Raw genomic sequence first — 22,149 nt, 5'->3', positions numbered from 1 at the left:
TTTTAATGATTGCATTTCATCCAATTATACATTCTAATGATGTCTGCCTCTCTTGCTCATAGAATGCATGCATGTTTTGTTTTGTTTTTAAATCCAAGTATAACATTAGTGCAAAAAGGCAATGAAACAATGAACCATTTACAAATATTCTGCACTGGACAAAATGTAATCAGAATTCCAGTTATTTTGTGCCCAATAACATTGAAACTGTTTATAGGTCATGTGGTTAGCAAGTATGTCCCACAGCCACATTAACTGGTGAGACGACTGACTGGGCCTTTATAGAGCATGCTTGCATGTTCTCCCTGTGCATGGATTAGGTTTTCTAACAGTACTCTGGCACCATCCCATGCAAACATGTACACTAAAGTGACGATTAAGCGACTCTTACACTTGTATGTGTCTGGCCTGTGACGGATTAGTGACCTGGATGGAGACTTGGCACTTAAAAACAACTTTTCTCAAAAGTACTTTATATCAGTTGTGACACACAGTGATAGATTTGTGGTCGCTTTGCCCTCTCAGGGGACCGAGCAGCTTGCAGTGATTAAATTGCTGCTGATTAAATTATGAAAACTGCATCATATGAAAGAGATTGAAAATAATAGATGACCTTTTGTGTGAAAACAGGAAGTTGAACTGGAAATGACCTTTTCAAAAGGGAAATTATCCCAAATGCTCTGTTCTCTCATTGAAGGGAGCAACTAAAAAATGTAAATCCACATTATGAGGGTTTATTGAAATCAAACATTTTTAAAAAGCAGCCTGTGCAAAACAACAAAACAAATCAAAATAATAATTTTGCATGGAAAAAGAGTCTACATTTTCAGAATGCATGTAAAATGCTCAAGTTATTCCTGATAAAGGCCACGGTGCAATAATCAGCCATCATGTATTGAAAACTGTTTGTGAAAAAGCTGAACTCTAGTACTATTATAAAAATCAAATAGTCCAGAAGTTAATATAAACAAGATAGGCAACATTGTTATTTGGACGCTCTCCTTTTGGCACATAACTGTTGATAAAGTCCTGAGAATCTGCTTAATCTTTGGTTTTAATACACTTTCACGAGTTGTCAAATGTCACATTTGGAACAACTTCCATGATCATACAGATTGATTTTAAGCATTTCATGCTTTCTTAAAATGAAGACAGATCTTTTCCAACACTTGACTTTTTGTATGGATGCGCTGGTACATGTACTAAGGAAGGCAGACTGTAAAATGACTGTGAATTATGTTCTGCCAGACTATGAAGAGGAGCCAAAAGATACCCCGATGTCGATAATTAGTTCAACTGCTCAGCCTGTAACTCCGAGTCATGCTACATGTTAAAGGGTTTCAGTTTTCTCACGCCAACAATAGACATATCATTCGCATATAGAAAATACGTTATGTTTTATGGCATTTAATAAGTACTCGTATCGGTACTCGGTATTGGCAAGTAGCTTAAGGTTAGTACTTGTACTCGTCTTTTAAAAAAAAGTGGAATCAGTGCATCCCTACTTTTTACTTTTTTACAAACTGTCCATTTTTGTAGAGGAAAGAAAAATGTAGGTCAAAACTCACAAAAGAAACGGACTGGAGTGAAAGTGGCGGGTCAAGCAACATTTCAGGTGTACGAAATACTCTTAGGTGATGGAAAATTCGATGTCGTCCATCTCCTCCTCCGTGTCCATGTCTATGACCTCCGCCTCTTTCTCAGCCCTCGCTCTATCACTGGCCGGGATGTAGTTGTCCTCAATGAAGCCATCGTCGTCCTCCTCTCCCATCGTAGGGACGCAGTGAGGGCCCATTCCACGTCCCCCTTGCATTGCAAATTCCACCTCGTGGCCTGGAGAGAGACACACGCGACGATCAGTACAAGGTGAGTCCTGATGGAGTCGTCAGTGTCACATTTTAAAAAGACTTGACATTTGTAAATGGCTGCAGTCTGACGACTCTGTCTTGTTGATGAGCAACCTGCATCTGCTCCTTGATTGTGGCTGATATGCAAAGTGGATTTCGGGTTTTCTTTCAACTTTTGCTTTCAGGGTAATACAGGAAACATTACTGAGTGTCAACATCTTACTTATCTTTCACGTTGTCTTTTATTTTTATTCTCAACAAAATAAATTACATTTGAGTCCATGACATAATTGCTGAGGATGTTAGTAACATTTGGTGTATCATATAATACGTTGGCTCGTTGAGGGCAGTGTAAAGTGTACAAACAATATTTTGCATCGTCTGTCTACTAATTCAGCAGCATTATCACATTAATATTGAGATGTTTTCATGATCTCATGGGCTTAATTTATGTACTCACAGTTTTCGATTTTGACCTAACTGAAATGAACATTTATACTATTACTGTGTGAGTCACTCCTGCTATCTGAAACTGACCAAGTCAGAATGTAAAAAGATCTTTGTCGGGTTTCTTAATATTTGACGGAAGTCTGATCACAGCATGAACCGAACACCTCGAAGCCTCTGACACAAGATGCTATGAGCTTTAAACATTGCGTTCTTCCAGCAGATCATGATGGGCGTTCATAATGGATTTAATTCTGCTGTTGTTCTGACAATCTTCTAATTTTTTAAAGATGCTGAATCATACTATATCATAAAAGCAACAAGAAGACCTGAAAACCTGAAGATGTGCCACATAAAGCTCAATTATTGGTTGGTGTCACTTATTCATCTCTCGATGGCCCAGACAATGTACATAGAGAATATACAGGTATATTTATGTATGTCAAACTTACTTAACCCAAGGTTGTGAATTCCTCGTCACACAGTGTTTTAGGTAATCTGGTTGAATTGCCTGATCAATTGATACACTGCAGATTGTTCTTTCTGTTTGTTGTATGATTTTAAGTTCCTTTGTTCAGTGTTCCTTCACATAATAAGATTTAGTAACCTGAGGAAGTAGGGGCTGGTAAACTGTTTGGGATTGGCAGGTGGGGAAGTCTATCTGGACATGATTTTCTTTGCTCTTTCTTGGGACGAAATATATTTGTAGTCGTGGTATGTTTATAGGTGAGAAGTAAAACATACACAAACAGCTTTTTTTTCTTCCTAAAATTGTTTGGGTTGTGATATAGCCACATGGTGATTTAAGGAACATACTATGGCATGTAGCACTTAGCTCAAGAAGTTAGCATCAGCACTGACAAAGGCTTGAATGTACCAAGCATGTGTTCGCAATGACTGCTCATTGGTTTACACTTTACCTTCAGTTCTTTACTAAGTGCAGAGACATTTACAGAGCAAAAGCTTATTAACTCTTAAATTTTCACCAAATTACATGTGAATAATACAAACCTGATTGGTCACATTGACTAACAGTGTCTGTGTCCCTCAGCCGTGTGTGTCTGTAGCTCGCCAGGTAACGCCGAATCACCTGGCATTTTGCTAGAATGGCGGTGAGAATGGCAAAACAGACGGCCGTGACCAAAACAGCCACTAAAAATTCCCAGTTGTGGCTTGGATATTTGGATGTTGGACTCACAGAAGTGTCTGCAAAAGATGACAGTAAATCATATTCCAAAGTGACAAAGCAGATGAAAACTAAAAACCATCAAAGAGGGGTCCCCAATTTTGGGCTCCAGTGTCTCTTGTATTTTCATGAGCGTTTCTAAGGGTAACAGGTAGTAAAATGCAATTTAATATACATAAACCATCTAAAATCTCCTAAGTATAACATATAGCCTGTACAAATGCAAGTTGTAATGAAGAGTGGCAAAAATGAATGTCTAAATACACAATGTGCATAAATATTGCTTGCATTTACCAGCATTTGCATTTCACATAATGCTCTCTAAGACTGGCATGAGTTTGCAGAAACTGCTGACGTCTCACCATTTCTTGCTGCTGCTGGCGTCATGGTCACATTTGATAATGGGTCCATCTGACTTCTCTCTTGTTGGTGCCGTCTCTTTTCGGGAAGAGACTTCTCCTGTGTCTCTCAGTTGAGTGTCCAGTGAGACTTGTCTTTTGTTTTTACCACCACGTTTGGCATGGAGCCAGGTGTTATGGCAGTAAATTCCACACACCTCTTTTATACAGGATCCACAGACACCGTTATGCACTTCAACTGAAGTGCTCGGTTTTTGATTTCTCCACCAACTGGTGTTTGAAGTGATATGTGTTCTTTAGTCTTCTAAAAGCTGAGTGGGATCTGGAGTAAGAGTTGCAGGGCAGGCATCCCCCCAGATGAGGGAGGTAGTTGTCTGAAGGATTTCTGTTGACCAGGGAAGACAAACCCTCAGAGCTCCACTAGGTGGCAAGGTTGAGTGACAGGGTGCTTTTTGATTCATATGCAACTGGCAGTGTTGCATAGGTTGAAATGTGAACCAGGGTGATTTTACTGCAATTCCATGATGATCTAGAAAAAGTAGAAAAGAGGTATGAAATCAAAGCAGTGTGACCTTCTTATTTTAGAGTTACGCACAAAGGCGTTTCGCAAAAGGCAAAAGAAAAAACGGCTTCTTAAATAGAGTACCAGTAAGCTGCTGTACCCCCTAAAAAACCCCATGTGGCTTTGAATTCTTTTAAGTTCTCTGTGTCATTCAATGCATATTTTATAAGCCGGGTGCATACAAAGAACACAAACAATCAAATGACCTAAATATTTCACTTAGTTTCTATGAAGAGCGAGTGTGTCATCATCATAAAGAGACACAGCCTGGGTCCTTTATATGGAGAAGTCATAATTGAGTGTGAGCTGTTGGGAGCCCGGGAGGATATCGTCCAAAACAGGAAAAGTGTGTCACAAACAGGAACTCTCACATGCTGTAGGACCTTCCTTCGGAGTTAGTGCTTGTAGGAAACGTACATAATCACAGATTGTTATGTTTTTCAATATATGGTTTCTACAATCGATAGATTGTATAACTGAAATAAAAGTGTCTACAAAACATGACAGTAAAAGTGTAAAAAACCACAAATGCAAATACAGCACAAACAATGCCTCCACTGTATGCTGTATAGCGAGAGGAACTTGGTGAACGCATTTTGCAAATTTGAGAGTTATTTACATCAATGTGTCCAGGAACTGGCTTCCTTTATTTACATACATTTATTGAGCTGCAGAAAGGCTGTTTTACAAGTCATTTGTTGCTTTTGTTCTCATATGTAGTGCTCTGCATTACATTTGTGTCAATGGTGTCAAGACACCTCTCATCAAACCATAACACAATACTTGTAAAGAAGTGTGGAGCTGTAGTTATTTATGCTTGTGCATTTCAAATGGTAAAATGTGTGAGCAACAAGCAACTAACCAACAAGCTCAAGGTTAGTAGCAATCCATATTTGGAATATTGTGCTGCAGGACAGCAAGACATGAGAGATTTCACACATCAAACATGATAAGGCATTTTGTAGAAACTCGAGTTGACCTGGGAAACTCCCCATTGATTAAATCTTTGGTTTGGTCTGTATGTGAGAGTCTGTGTGTTCGTTTGCTTTATTTAATTACATTTTTTTAAGAAAATCAGAGATATAAAGTTGTCAAGCTTTGCAGCTTTTCTTATAGAAGCCGATGATCCATGGCACATGGTAGCATAATGAATGAATGCATAACATTTCACTAAAACTCATGTTTCAATCAGAGAGAAATTGCAGCCATACATCATGCAATCTGTGCGACTACTCCCGATGTAGGCTAGCAAGGTGAACATGAAAAAAAGTTAATAAAAATGGAGCAGGGTAAATAATCTACATAGTTCATTTTTTTTCCTTTCTTCAAAATGTTGTTTTCTTGGACAGGAGCGCAGTTTTTGTATATCTTGCTGATTTTGTTTGGGGGCTCTGAGGTCATTTCTCACAGCGAGAGAGGGTCTGGCTGCTTAGCGCCTGCCATTAGGCCTCTTCCCCTTCATCTTCTCAAGCTATTCTCCTCAGCAGTGTTGGCTGTAAACACAGCAACAGGGCTGCCTTTATCTCTTCCTGTTCTGTCCTCACACAGGCAAAGCCCAACAAAATATACACACCAAGCAGCACAGGACCGGGAGCTATGGGAGCCAGAAATTTATGTGTGTCAGATGCAGCAGTGTGTGTGTGAGTTTTACTCTGCTCGGCTGCTATTCCTTCTGCCGCTCGTATGGGGAGATGTATGCGTTAATAGGCTGTATTTGCATCTTTGTCTATGTTTGAATGTCATTCTCAAAGTAGGAAGTCAGTTTTTTTTTTTTTTTTTAATCCTGCTTTGTTTCATCACCCCGTTGTGAGTTGGGTATCAGTTTATAGACACTAATGATGGCCAGAGGGTATGAATTGTTACTCATTAAACTGTCATTAAACTGAATTAAACATCAAAACTACACTCAGCTCCTGGAGTGTGATCAGACTCCTTTGAGTGGATAAATTAACTGGAAGCAACTTTCATGGTTTCAGATTTGATTATGCCGCACGAGGTGACAAAGGAGATTTGTGGTAAACTTCTGTCAACTTAGGCAGCAAAAGAGCTTAAATGCAATTTGTTAAGCACTCTTCTCTGAATATATTTGCTTTCACTGATATGTAAACACTAAACAAATGCAGGTCTAGCATCTCGCTGGCTGCAGCAGATAATAATAAAAAAAAGAAAACAAGTCGCCCTTTAGTTGGCCCTTGCTCTAACAAGCCACAAAGAAACAAGCTTCCCTCTTTCTCTCTTATCCCACTGCCAAGTTCAGTATTTTTGTCTGGCTTTGAAATGTGTGGAGGAGTCAGACCTTGCCATTGTTTGTCAAGGATGACATCCATAAGATCTAAATGAGCACTTATTTAAAGTAAAAGGGGGAGAAAAAACCCAGCTGGCTGAGTGTGATTATTTAACCAACGTGCTGGTTATTGTACTGTTGTTTCACTGGAGCAAGGTCATTATAGCTTCAGGGGAGTGCTTTCACAAGTCATGTTTGGTTTTTGTCTCTCAGTCGTGGTACAATGACAGAGTCAACAGTGAAGCCACAGCAGCACAATGAGACAAAAGCCAGACGAAGCAAGAAGGAAAACTCCGGCTTCGCCGTGACCGCAAACTACAATGTTTGACATGGTAAAATGAGTTTCAGCACTTGTTCTCTTGATGGAATAAAAGCTGTTGATCTGAGTGGCGGCAGAGCAGAGCAACGGATGAGCTGAGCTGTTTGTGGTGAAAACATGTGGGCTCACTGTCACTACAACCACGATGCAGTTTGCTTTAAATCTTCCTGAAAAATGCATATGGAGATTCATATGAGTAAAAAATGTTTCTGCTTCATTATCATGTGAAGGACCTCATTATCCTACAGGCCAGAGTGTTATGAATACAGTCAATATAAAGAAGTGAAGACAAGAATAATTCCTTTCATATTTTTTTTCAAGTCAATGTTTCTCACCCTCAAAAAAACGAGTGACCTTTAAGGTAAACAATACGGTCATGTCTCTGGTTAATCTTCTGCTGTACCTTGTACCAACAAACTGTGATCTTTTGGACTTCTAATTTAATTTTACGTCTCCAATATGTGGAATCAGATTGTTTTATGACAAAGTTTATTCTTTCTCGTTCATGAACTAGTTTTGCTATAGCATTAGTTTCAATGTATGTGCTTCCCATTCAGTCCACATTGTTACATTGAATATATATTTTATTTTGAAAGCAAGTGGGGGGGTCTCCTCTCCTCTCCTCTCTGTGTTAAAGTCCAGTGAGTTTGTCAATGAGTTCTGTAATGAATTATCAGGCCAGAGGGCAGTAAGAGCAGCATTTGTATTTATATACTACAGTAACCAAGCAGATAAAGTTCAACTACAGTAACATAGGTCTTAGATGCAATGTTTGCTTTACTGTAAATTTTAGTTATTGCATATTCTATTACATATGAATCCTTTCTACAGTCAAACAAACGAAAAAGAAAATTCTGCCTAATGCAAATAAGTAGAAAATTTTGAAAAAAAAAAGGTGGTTTTGCTGTGACCAAAAAAAATTGCATAACTGACTCAATATTCATGAGCCGTTAGATTCCCCTGTCATTGCTTCATTCACACCGTCTTCCCCCTTGGTTAAAACCAGAGTGAATATATCAGAGAGTTTGTGGTTTAAGCATTTTAAGCCATCAAATGTGCACAAACCACTAAAGACCTCAAGCAGTTCATTCGAGTGCTTACCTCATAACCTGTGCGTGTAGATTTCTGCAACTTCACCTGCTGTCTGTCAGCCAGCACAACAACGTTTTCTTTCGGCTTTCGCTGAAAGAAAATGGTGAAATGTTGAGCAAAGGTTGGACGAGGCGTGCTCTGTAGCCGATTCCCAGAAAGAGAAGTTAATGGGTAACTTTTGTAACTAAGGTGTGCTTTGTCCCACCTCCTGTTGCTCCTTTTCATCCAATGACACAGCAGACCTGGCTAGAGGCAATGTTGTTAGTCTGCAGTCCCAAACCAGGAAGAGGCCAAACAGCTATTGTGTCAAATTTTATACTGAAACTTTATTCATGAGTGCGTGTGTTTACCCTGTTGAACCTGTTTTTAGCTGGGGGAGGTTTAAACAGTCTGTGTACATTTCATTAATATTCCTCTCCTCCACTGCTGCTCCTCGCTAACCCTTGTGAGGTGAGTGAGGGAATCACCCACGACGAAGTCCACGCCGACGAGGAGTGTTGTTTATTTAAGACGTGCAGCACCGTGGACGGAGCAGTGGCCGGAGTCTCAGAAAGGAAAAGCGAGGTGACCCTGAAAACAATAGACACACTTCCTGGCCACTCTGCAGAGTCCTCTGCATGGCTACGTCTCCCGACTTAACTCTTCTTCCTTCTCTGCCTGCCTCTGTTTGTTCCAGCGTCAGCTGCGTTTATCAGATCTGATGGCAGCGACTAAGATATCCTGTAAAATGATATCTCAGCATCATCTAAAAGAAGCAGGGGGATTTCTTTTTTTTTCCTTTTGAAGTCAGTTCCGGCTTATCTTTTCAGTGTATTATCTAGTCAGTATATTTAACATTTGACAAGACTCAATGATGGATATTATACTTTATTGTTCATGAAAAACACATAAAATTGACAGCTTGATCCTTTTTGCAGGATCAAGCTGAGAGAATTATTGCATTTTTAAACATCAAACACCATTTTGAGTCATTTTTCTGGACTTTTAATGAATGCAGTTTTCATTCTCTTCCGTCTTCTTGACTTTTTATGTTACTTGTCAGCTTTGGCTCGTGTATTCAAGTGAGATATCCTCTCTTCTGCGTTTCAAGTGTCAATTTGCAAAAGCACCAAATTAGTGTTTAATGTCATCTTTTGTGACATCGCTATTTCAACTGACATTTCTAAATGAGTGATGACTTTAAAAGCTTCTAAAGCTGTGGTTCTAAATCCAGGTCCTGACATCAACTGTTTTGCATGTTTTAGGTGTGTCTCGGCTCAGCACACCTCAGTCAGAAGAAAGGGCATATGAGCTTACTCTTATGCAGTGTGTTGCAGCAAGGCAACATCTAAAGCATGCAGGATAGCGGCTCTCAGGGTCTAATATTGAAGACCACCATACAGTAAATAAAAAAATCTTGTTTAAATAGTGCGTGTTTCACTTTTTTAAGGACACATTCAAGGAAAATAAACATTTTACTGCTGATTTGAATTGAATTTGCTAACTTTCTTTAAGTGGAATTGTTTTATGTAAAACACTACAATTGATTTGCAGAACTTAATATAGTTGAGTTGTATTCGCTGGAGGCAATCTCCAGCTCCGCGCAACCATAACTCTGATTAAATCCAAGAGGAGATTAATTTGATAGAATTACTAAAACAATTTGCTTTCAAACAGTTGCAATGAAAGTTTAATGGTTTTCTCTTTGGGCTTTGACCTTCAGGGGTCTCCAAAGCAAATCATCTGCTTGCACCTCACTCAATCCCCTGCCTCCATGTTTATACCCTCCTTCACACCCATGAATCTGAAGTGTTTCTTTTCTTATCCCACATCCCACTGGGAACTCACGGTGAAAACCTCAGCATCTTCGTCTCTGCCACCTCCAGCGTGCAGAGACAAGAGGTGGACCAGTAATATCCTGTCTTCCTCTCCTCCTCCTTACAGACGTCCATCTCTCCAGGTTTTTGTCCATGCCTAAAAAGTTTCAAATAGGTAGAGTAAATGTACATATTTTGCCAACAACTCACCATCTTTATACTGAAGCCTTTTTTTTTAAAACAAATTCCTAATCTTTATATTTGTCTCTGTTAGGTTATGTCATTTCTGAAACTAAACAACTTGTTGCCAAAGGTTATAAATATGATCTAATCAATTCAATGCTCCACTGGTTGTGATAATGATTTGGATAAAGCCGGAGTAAGACACATGGATGTTTTTGCTTATTTGTTTCTATGACATTAATGTGTAGGTAAGATATGCTTTCAACTTTCTGATGCAGAAAACACACTCCACTAAGAAGTAAGATTTATTGTATATTTGGTATTTTTTACTGTCAATCCATTCACAGCATGCGCCCACAAACAAGGTAAAGGTCATTAGTGTCAGCAGTGGGGCTGCTCACAGACTCTGGATAAAATTTTAGGAGTAAGCTGGGGGCTTTCCCCACATTTGCTCTCCTGGTATGTTTACTCTTTGTCCTCCAAGTGAAGTGGAGGGGTCTGAGGTCATGGCCATTTCTCTGGGGAAGATGGGAAAGCCTTGCTCACTCCGTTCATACAGGAGGGGGGAAATAACAACACGTGCCTTGCTGTACATAACAATGGACAGTGGAGCTTTCAGGAGGAAGAGCTAAGTGACAAACAAGTCTGCAAACCATCATTAAGCATCAAGAAGAAACAATCCAAAGGACTCGTGGAGGAGGCAGGCTGAAGCCATTATCACTTTTTCTTTTCTTTTTTTTTTCGGTCTCACGACACAAAAGGAATCTCCACTGGGACAAATTTAAGTGTGAATTTTATAGGGTGATAGCCTTGCATTGCTCACATTTTTGGGGGGAGTTTGAGAGTCCATATGTGGCCTACATCTGGCAATATGATAATGTGAGTGAGGCTACGTCCACACACATCTGCTTCAAATCTAAGAATAAGACAACAACCATTTTATTTAAATTTTTGCATTATTTTGTAAGAAATTTTCTACTCAGATGGAAGTTAAATTAGATGCGTGTTTGGTCTCATTTCATTAATCGGGATGCTTCTGCTCAAAAAAATCCTTTTTTTTTGGTGTTTTTCTCCTTGACCCAGTTTCAACACAGCGATTGTTTTAACTTTCATTCAAGTTTAATCTAATATAAGAGTTCCCTGGCTTTTCGTGCTCAGCGGTGTAACATTACATACATCACGAGCACGAGTGTTCAGAGGACTGAGTCTATTTGTTTGACTTGAGCGCTTGCCACCACTTGCAGGTGTAACACTTCGTGCAAATACAGTAGAGAAACTGTTCGTATCAGTGTTCAAGTTGGTCTCTTTGATGGTAGTGTGGGTATTACTTTTCATTTATTTTCTTTAGCTTACTCTGCTGGCTCTTACTACTAAAACAAGCATAGACTGCATGTAATGCATAACGCTAAATGTTCTTGTGTTTAAATCAACTCTCCGATACACTGTGCGTTATGCTACGTACACTTTTACCCTAATTCTAACCCTGATTTATGGAAGTGGTGTGTTAATCAGTAGATACTGTTAGGTTGATGTTTGTTTGGAATGTCATGCTTGTGTGAACACACTCCAAAAACTGCAAAAAAAAAAAAAAAAAAAAAAAAAATGGAAAGTGAGCCCCAGTTGCACAGAAACCCATCCTCAGAGGTGCAGCAAAGATATAAATGCTTCTCCAAGCCTGAAAATTTTAGGTGATTCATGTGGGAGTCTCTACTTTTTAATAAGCTCCAACACGTTTTGGGTTTTTTTTCAATCCCCCTATGGAGGATAAAAGAATATGTATGTGAAAACTGAGAATGTGAGAGAAGTTTTCATTGATTCAGTGAGAATTTTGAGACCTTTCTACAATAATACATGTATTTTATACTGTTTTAAACGTACAAAATGCCTCAAATCAAATAAAGTCAAATCAAGCGTGTACTATTTTTCTAGTATCCGCTGTAAGCATATAGGACCATGATTACCGAGCGCTCGTTCATTTCACATCAAATCACCAGCTGTCAATCATTGTTGAGACGGCTGCTTTAATATTACAGTTGTGTCAGTTTACCAGATCACAGTAATGAAGGATAAACTCCTTGCTAAAGCTCAGGTTTTCCAGGAGTGAAGGCTCATCTTGGCAGTGACGGAAAAGTGATTCACTCATTTCCACATTTCCACACAGTAACAAAATCTTCCGCTTGAAGCATTTGAACAACCTTCAATACAGTAGAGCTTTATCACTCCCTGAAGCAACTCTTGGCTTGTGCTTTTACCCATGCTGAGTTCCAACACGTCAGTCCATATGGACTTTTCCTGGCTCAGCGTTTACATGTAGTGCAGAGGTTTTGTGTTTTTACCAGTAGTGGCAGTAGCAGGCCTTTCATTGCAAAAGTTTGTCAAGCATGAATCCTATTATATATAGAAATATCTCGAACTCGCACAAAACTGCCATCCAGGATCAAAATACAACTTGTTGCATGGCAGGAATTTTGCAACACCCATACATCAACTGGCCAGTCACGGCTATGGGAAAAATAAACTGGATAAAAAAAATTAGAATTAAAAAGGCTGTTGGCCTCACAACTTACAAACTGACACCTGAAAAAAGAGAAAGGAAAAAAACTGAAAGCAACTTTTGTGGCTTACTCCATTTATTGACCTAGTCCTAAACAGCACTTAAGTTGCAATGGCTCCAATAGTTACATTTAGTTCAAGTTAAATACAGATCATTTGCTAAATTTACGAAATGTTTTGCAAATTGTTCAGCTTTTTAATGTAGCACATTATTGACACGTTGACAGTGTATTGTGAAAAGTTTGTTGTGAGCTTTGTGTTATTCCACAAGATACTGTAAAAACCAAATTTTTTTGTTTGTTTTTTTTAATCCATAAAAACTGTTCGTGAACCCTTTTATAATCTATACTTCAGGACCGTGTCCAGCTGGATGATAGATTGTTGCCAAAGCAGTATTTTTGCAGGATAATTTCTCGTAACACTGATACACGGATTTGAGGAGCCAGTATTTCTGTCTCAAATGTTTAATCAGTCGCAAGTGTCCCAAACTAACCAAGCACTGCATTCAAAAATGCAGAATGGCACACTGTAAACCCCTCTGGTTTCAATCAAGCAGCCAGGCCAAACTGATGAATAATTTTTCTGAACAAATGCATTTGCATACCACAGGCCCGTGGAAGTACACAGGGTGTTGTAGGTCTTATAGCTTCCTGGTACTCAGAAAAGAACATGGGCAGTAAAAAGTGGATATCCTACAATGGCATAATCTGCATTTGGCAGCACTAATGTATTCATTGTTGCATGTAGTAAAAAAAAGTGTTCTTACACACATTTCCTCAGTGTCTGGGAGTGCATGCATGCTCTGGCACCAGCACTGTGTCCCTTCTTACTGGTTGATGGGAACAAGAGCCCATACTGTGTGTGTGTGTGTGTGTGTGTGTGTGTGTGTGTGTGTGTGTGTGTGTGTGTGTGTGTGTGTGTGTGTGTGTGTGTGTGTGTGTGTGTGTGTGTGTGTGTGTGTGTGTGTGTGTGTGTGTGTGTGTTAGACAAGTTGAATCAGACAGGAGCCGAGACCCCTCCACCTCCACCCCTCCACCATCACCTCCACAGGCCTTTTCCTGCCTGTAGGGTGATTCCTGCCCCGGCGCTCCCTCCACTTCCTTCACACACATATCAGCCTCCAGCAGCAGTACCTCTTCCTGAATCTGGCTCAAGTTCCCTGGACACTCTGGACAAGCAAAAACAGCTCATCCATCTCTCTCTCTCTCTCTCTCTCTTACTCACGCTCTTGCTGTCTTAAACTCTCACTTGTGGCTCCTTCTGGGTTGAAAATCATTTAAACTAATCATCTCACGTCATTTCCCCAGACGACACATTGTTGCATCAGACTACTGATGCATCTGCAGTTTTAGTCTCGACATCCATTTGCACAAAATCTTGCCGTAGCGCTCAACATTCTGTTATTCAACTTCCTCAGAAAGCGTATATTATTCCAGAGACATGTTGGCTGGACTTAGTACCACTCCCTTTCCACAATTTCCTTTACACTTAACGTTCTGTTGGGACACATTCTATTTCTGTGATTCAGATTTGAAGATCCAGTTTGCATAATAGTCTATATTAATCACTGATCCAAAGTGGATTCAGCTCCAAAACTATGCATCATTGTATTTTTTTTTTTTTTTTTTCAAATTCCATGTGCAATCATGTTCATTGGCTCCAGTTTCACCAATGACTCTTAAGTTGGATAAAGTCTATTTAGGAGATGGATGGATTTTAAATAGATAATCTTTTTCAGACAATATAACTTGGAGTTCATTATAATTGCATTTCTGTAACTACGAACAGAATGATAGATGTATTGACTAAAACACTGCCTCGTTCTTTTGAGTGATTTCTCCGAAATTCAAAACAAACGGAAATTCTCAACTTTATCAGATTGTGTGTTCCTTTCTAAACAAGTCAGCATTAGCAAATCCATGTTGCCTGTCCTGGAAAATATTACCTCGTCTCAATTTTACTCAGCTTTGTCTGTCGATCACCGCAGCCAGTATTATCCCCGTGATCCTGTGCTGATCCTCAGTGATTTCTTTTTCACATTAGACCTGCAGGTTGACTCCACAATGTTATGATTAGGGCTTCCTCAGGCTGATCCAGAGGCTTTCCATAACACCATTAATGAGGTGCGTGTGTGTGTGTGCGTGTGTGTGTACACAGTACCTGTGCAGGGTCAGTGGGGACTAGAGCACCAACATGCATCAACATCCCGACAGCATGGGGGGGTTTTGTTGGGTATCGAACTGGCAGGTCACACTGCTCACCATCTGTTGACGACCCTAACCACCCCGTCCACATTCCCTGTGTCCCAGCCTTACCCCAGGAGGGACATCAGGACACTGGGGTTGGTGGAGGGGGTCACTTGTGAGAGGGCTCAATTATGGATCTTGTTTTGTTGTTTTTTTTTCCAGCGATGAACTGATGATTGGGCAGGAAAACTGCAATTATGAGCAAACTCGGTATTTACAACCACAGTTACAACTACAATGTAAAAAAAGCAGTAGGGATATGGTATAAAATGCAAATAGAAGCATGATGTGTTTATTGGGACAAAGGATCAGATTTTGAAAATGTATTGAGCACATTAAGGACAAATAACGTGTTTACAGTTTCAAGTTAAGTGTAAGACATTAGTTGAGAGGCAGAGATGCAGCAATGGCTTTTATAAAATCCTTTCCAGATGAAAGAAAATTCTATTTTATGGAGGGTAAGAGACAGGGAATAAGGAAAAAGTGGGCCAGGAAGAGAAAGTGGGAGATGTTGGAGAGAAAAGAATTTCATGAAGCATTTTACAACTAAGAAGGTTCATGGTAAAAATATCTGAAACAAAACTGTAAAAAGGTCATTTCATCGAGGCAGAGTTGGACAAACTGCAGAACACTGTTCCAAAAACTTTTAGAGATTCTAAAGTTTTTATAAAGTACATTTTAAAAGGTCTGAAATCTTTGGAAAGTTATTGAATGTTTTTGGTTTTTGTTTGATTGTATTTTCAATGTTTTATAGCTTCTTTGGATTATAGGTATAGATACTATTTATGTGACTATATTGTATACAGAAACACAGTGAAACTTAATATTTGAGCATGTACACCGTGATTTGTGGTCCTGAGCTTAAGACAAACTAGCTGTTAATGTCATAGTTCACTGTTATTGGATGAGGCCGCATAGATTAAAGTCCATGTCACATCAAGCATTGGCACACAATGTCATCCACAACACCTGGATGGAAATATGTTTTTTGTGTGGAGAGCAGGCAGTAAAGTACTGTATATGCATGTAATCAAGGTCACAACTTTTGAGTTTTACATTTTTTAAAGAACATTCTATGAAGTCAACATTTTGTACATCACAGAATGATCAACTGGCTTTCTGTGCTACAGGAATATTCTTTTTCCAGAACAAAAAGGCAAATGCTGGTAATTCCTCTTTGCTTTGTTAAGGAGATTGGGTCCATATTTTAGAGAAGATATAACATAAAAGCTTTTGTGCTTTTGAAAATCATGCCCATTTTGGAACAGTGTTATAATTTAACAGTGAAGTCAGGACATGTGATCCCTCCAGAGAGATTTGGTTAATTATTCCCACGAGGAGCATTAAATATGAAGCGCGTCTTTAAACATTAACATCTGTTGTATGTGAAAACAGTCCACGTAGCATGGATGCATTGGGAGTCTCACCCTCTTCAGGATTTAACATGGTTTCAAATGTCACGTAAGTGTGGCGGTGTATTCAGCGTGACGGTATCCATTTTTAATTTGCATGTGGTGAATTAGTATAACAAAAAGATGCTTGTGGGTTTGGGATTCTTGCAGGGCCCATTTACCTCCAACAGTATGGATGGTTCATACAAGGTCTATTGTGTTTGTTGCTTGTTGTATTTTCAAATTTTAAAGGAGATTCATCATAAAACTCAAAACACTACTGTCAGTCAGTCACGGTGACTTTAAGATCAGCTTATAAAGGGAACAATAAAGTGATGAAATAGCAAAACAATAATTGATGTAAAGGAACAGTTTTATTGCAACCTCAGAAAATACCAAATAGAATGTCCCTCATTAAAATTGAAGCCAGTCAAAGCATCCCAGGAAGGAGAAACCTTGGGAGGCGAGTGACCATCATTTAGCAACAAGGTGAGAGGAGCCTTTGATCGAGCTAGAAAACAGATGACAGCACAATCAAAGAAGTGCCGACTGGCTCCGGATATTGGGACGCTAAATGGTAAATGCTTAGTGCTTTTCAACTACTTGTGCAGTCCAAAAGCACTTGACATTGTTGATCACATTCACCCATTCACACACCAATGTAGGCGGCTGCCACGCAAGGAGCTCAGTCCATCCAATTGGAGCCATTTTTTGTTCAGTGCCTTGCTCAAGGCATGCATACAGGTTGAGATGGGAACTCAAACCCGCAACCTCCCAACTGGGAGATGACTGTTCTACCAACTGAGCCACTGCCACTTCTTACGGCACATTATTTATACCAAATATTAATGCAAGTTTTATAAGGTTGTGTTAATTGAATATTTTTCTATTCGATTAAAGAGAAAGTCATTGTGGAAGGCTGTCATTTTGACAAATGTTAACATGGGGGCAACCTTTTGGAGGACAGACAACAAGACAACTAGAAAATAAAGTGTAACCCTTGTTACAAAGGACACACATTATTTACCACATCTGTTTTGATAGTGGTGGGGGGAAAAAAAAAACCTTTCTTCTGTCTCTCTGGAAGCTAAACAACATTAATTGTCACTTATAAAAACAGGTTTGTATAATTTATATGTCTTTGAAAGCCCAAAAAGCCCTTGTCTTGAGTTACATTATTATCTCTCTCACAACTAAAGACACTTGTTGTTGAGCAATAGCATTCAGTCCACTGCTTACATTGTCTGCACTGGAGCAGGGTTGTGTTGGTAATACCATTCCTGCTATGTAATCGTCTGCGTGTGTTATGGATTGGAATTAACCATCAAGTTAATGTCTGTGTAAGTGCATTATAATGGTAATGAGAGTGCCGGTGGAGCCGGAGGAAATGAGAGCAATGAAATGGAGAGTTCCTGTCAGGTGGAATTTGAAACTTGAGTCTTGAGGCCCTAAAATGTGTTCGTAACTCACTTTGTACCCCGCTCGTCCCAGTGGACAGGGTCCTGTCCATGTGTATAAAGAGGTAGGAGATAACGAGTGGTCATGTGCATCTGCGTGCAAGATAAAATGACATATGATAGTCTGCAACTTCCTCCATATCTTTTCACATTAAATCATCATCCTCACACTGTGGCCAAGCTGACGATGTATATTTTTGCCTCCTGTCAAATAATTTCCTCACTATTCTGACTGTTGATCCATCTGTTGGGGGGCATTGTTCCTATAAGGTTATTTCAGTGGTGTGAGAAAGGACACACGGTGGAAAGTGACAGGATAAAGGGGAGAGAAAAGGAAGCAACATGCGACAAACGCTGGGGCCTCGGGTTTGGACTGTGATCTCAGTACACTTCTGTCTTCATGTGCCTTGGCTGAGGAGATGGGGGGACTTGGCTGCCGTCATTATTACAGCTGTGGCAGTGGAGTGCGTTCATGGGAAGGCATTAACAGATTTGAGTCTGCATGCTTTTGAAAGTATTTATCTTGACATGCATCTGGTTCTGGTCAGAAGTGTAACATTATGCAACAGTTCTTCTTTTCGATGCCGTTACTTTATGAATGACTCCCCCCCCCCCCCCCCCCCCATTACAACTGATGCTAGAAAATATAGTCAATAAATGCTAAAATGCTACGAGTAAATAGAGTAATTCTTGGGGGGATTTAAGGTCCCATGATTCGCTTTTTACGCTAAACCCTCTTCCTGCACTAAGTTCATCTGACTAATATCTCCCAGCTGAGGAGATTCATTATGACAACATCAACATAGGAACAACTCAGTAAGTGGCAGTTTGGAAACTAAATCATTTACATTGTAGCAGCAGTAACTAATATTTTTTCCAGATTGTCTTAAATTAAATACTATACTGATATCAACAAATTACTTTTATGTGGATAATGTTTTATTTTCATGACTTTTGCAACAGATTCAGATGATTTTGAGAAAATCTTTCAAGCAACCTTTGCTTTCCTCACATAATGTTGCTAAATAATCTAAATACCAACAATAGACACTTTCTACGGGACATGATGCATGCTAGTGGACAAACTGGTCCAAAATCTCACCTCACAATGAGAACATTGTGGTCTTTGTTTCCATGACTGGATTTTCCTGACTGGAGTTTGCATGTTCTTGGAGCTGCTTTTGGGTTTTTGTCTGGGAACTTCACCTTCCTCCCAGAATCTAGAGATGTGCTTGTGAGATTGACCCTTTATGGGGCAAAGGACCATTTTTTTGACAAGGTCTTCATTTCTGCACAAATCTCCTTAGCAGCATGTCACCAACAACTGAATACACCACACATGGAAAAGTTGTGCTGTACAGAGATATAGGTGAAGGCTGAGTGTTTTTTTATTTTTTTTTTATTTATAAAACTGACAACTTCAGCTTTGAGCTTCTCATAAACAAAAAGTAAGTCTAAGATAACAATTAGTTGGTCTTTATTGGCTCATCTGATAATGACCTATTATAGCAGTCTAACATTTTCCGTCAGAAAAACTATAATCCCATAACAACTGAAGGATGAAATTTTCAAAAGCATGTCAATATTTGGCCTTTTAAAGGCCGACTGTGTTTAAGGTGATATTGCTCTCTGTGTTAGACACCAACAGACCTGTTCAGTTTGTTCCATTTTTGGATCAGTCTTGTCTGGTCCTTGCTGGTCTTAAAGTGGACACAAAGAGGAAGATAAATGGATGATGAATGCTCCAAAATAGTTATGTAATGGAATATTTTTGAAACACAATGGACACTAAAGTTTAAAACATTTTTAAGAAACAGGAATCATCTGACAACATCAGACTGAACGGTCTTAATAGACCAACTTGTCTGCAATACACTGCACCATTTTGGAGTTCTTTAAATAGGAAGCCCTCCTTGTTCATACAGGACATCTAACTTGGCTAATGGTATCAAAACCTGTCAATATGTCACCATGTGGTGTTGGACTGAAAAAAAACTTGTTGACAGACAGACCACAGGAGAGCGTAAACACAATCAGGAGTTACATGTATGTTGCGCTGGGAAGTTATCAGGCTTCGTAGGGTTTTATCTTTGGGGAAATCCTACTTGGTAGAATAGAAGTTCAATTCTCACACACATGCGCTATCTCGAAATCTGTGTCTCCGTCAGTCATCATCTTGTTCACTGTATCGCTTTAAGCGCTTTTCTCTCTTACAGACTTGAATAATCAAATGCGGATTACTAACATATCCCTGGGTCTCCATGATCCTTGGGAAGATTTTCTGTAAATGACAACATGTGGCATGTTGTGACTTGGAGGGTCAGATATTTGTAGCTGCATTGGGGGGGTGGGGTTAGTAGGGGTGATTTGGGGGGCCAGAGAGGTGTGAGTGACACCCTTGCTTCGCCTCCCATGGCTCAGCAGGATCAGTGCGTGTGGAGCCAGGCCAGCTTGCCACACAATGAGGGGAAACGGGAATTTAATACAAACTTTCTCACAAAGTCTCGCAGACCTCCCGCCTCTTTTGCCGGTCCCATTTCCAGACCCCAGCTCCGCCGTCACAACCTCTTCTGCTTCAATCACAACAGAATGTCAGAAACCACTAAAACATTCTCGGGCACAGGCTGCTGTAAATCTGCTTCTCAATAGAATTTAGGTGACGTTTGTCCTCAATCTTTCAGCTGGCCGTGATAGCTTTTCTGAAGGGAACTTGTGAAAAACTGACCTTCGAAGTTTTCTCAAGTACTATCAGTACAGACAAGGGATAACCTTGACAACTTGAGCCATCTAAACATTGCTTTTTGTCCTTCTTTTGAAGCTCAAGCGGCTCTTATCCTTCAGGGCATTGACTCTACTGGACATTTGAAATTGTGCTGTTGTATCTGATGCCAAGATGTTAACAGTAAATCCTTTAAGTCCTGGAAGTTGTGACGATGGGCCCTGATGGATCACACTTTTTATCCAGCACATCCCTCACATGTGCGTTGATCTGGGAAATCTGGAGCCCAGGCCAAAATCTCAAACCTTTTGTGTTCCTTGTACCTTTTTTTTTTGTTGTGCTTCGTGGCAGGTTGCATTATTCTGCCACTACGTAAAGAGATTATTGTTTCAGTGAATAGTTCATGCATACACACGCACACGAGCCCAGACAAACTAAAGCACACATACAGTTACACCACACATGCATGCAAGTCCTCTCACTCTTCTCACTGTATGTTGCCGTCCTAAATACACAGATATATTTATGCACACATGCACTCTTGCAGACGTAATGCAGACAGAGGCAGAAGCATCTGTGTTGACGCAACCTTTGGTCTTTTCCCTTTTGGCTTCCTATGGAGGCTCCACCAAGCTCTGTCTGCAACAAGCAACACTTTTGTTGAATTTCTCCTCCCCGCCGAACTTGCAGAGTTTGCACAACCCTGCCAAACCTGCAACGAGAAACACCCCATATACAGATGAAGTAGCAGCTTCTAGTTGTTATAACTGTTATATTATTATATTATACACGTTTGGCTTCACGTTTTAAGTACTTCTGCTTCAGTCAGAACTGAGTAATTAGCCATCTGATTTTGTGGCACTGCAGGGGTATTGTTTATTGTTCTTCTCACCGTTGAACCTCTTTCTGTCAGTGGGTCTTGTGAAGGTGCTGCAACAGAAATAAAACTTTCAAAAGCTGTCGCGCTGGATTCTGTGCTACAGATGTCATGCTGACAAAGCAAGAGAACAGCACTAATTGTCAAGAAAAAACTAATCCCTATCCCTTTGTGGCAAGAAATAAATCTCTTCTTTTGTCATATGCAGTTCCATCGTTGTGTGATTTACAAATAATATGACATTGCGCAATGACATTATTGTAATATTCTGATTTGATATTAATGCATCATCACTTTCCAAACCCTAAGCCAGTTAATTCTTTGTTTTTAGATAAGCTTACAATAGAATGTGCCTTGCTGGCTACACAAACCCATGTAAGTTCCAGAAACTGAAAACAGGAACTCTCAAACAATAAGAAGTTGTGTCCACTTCAAGGCGATTGTCTGAAGCTGCAAGGAAATGTAAAGAAAACACCAAATCAGCCCAGTGGGTTTTCTTTTTTCCCTTTAGAGAAGGGGTACAGTTGTTTCAACTGGATGTCTTAAGAGTGAGACAGTCTTTACAAGATTATGGCAGAAATAGACACAACATGCATATTGTTCATCATTTCCTGACAATGAGTGATTATGAGGAGGGGAAAGGGAGACTGACTATAAAAGCTGCGGGGATTAAAACCAAGTGATACAAGTGAGAGAACAAAGCTGTTGCTTTTGGCAAAACTTGATAAAAGCTGCTACTGCATCAGATTTTCTGCAGCATTTAACCCATCACAATAGTGTGAGGCATGCATGTGCAGTTTACACAGATTCAATGTTTGCACTGAATTATTT

At 39.7% G+C, this 22,149-nt stretch overlaps 1 protein-coding gene across 1 annotated transcript; it reads right to left on the bottom strand.

Annotated features, from left to right (window-relative positions):
- Positions 1–1,630: 1,630 nt before the first annotated feature.
- cUnh1orf210 (chromosome Un C1orf210 homolog) lies at positions 1,631–3,867 on the bottom strand (the record flags this gene model as incomplete). Its single annotated transcript, XM_080506302.1, has 3 exons — positions 1,631–1,833; positions 3,306–3,500; positions 3,843–3,867. 3 exons carry the CDS (start codon positions 3,865–3,867, stop codon positions 1,631–1,633), a joined length of 423 nt encoding a protein of 140 aa, XP_080362428.1.
- Between the last annotated feature and the right edge of the window lie 18,282 nt (positions 3,868–22,149).

The sequence above is a fragment of the Blennius ocellaris genome (assembly GCF_963422515.1).
Source record: "Blennius ocellaris genome assembly, chromosome: 12".
Taxonomy (NCBI): domain Eukaryota; kingdom Metazoa; phylum Chordata; class Actinopteri; order Blenniiformes; family Blenniidae; genus Blennius; species Blennius ocellaris.
Note: the sequence above shows the minus strand (reverse complement) of the source record. Positions and strands in the feature narration are given on the sequence as shown.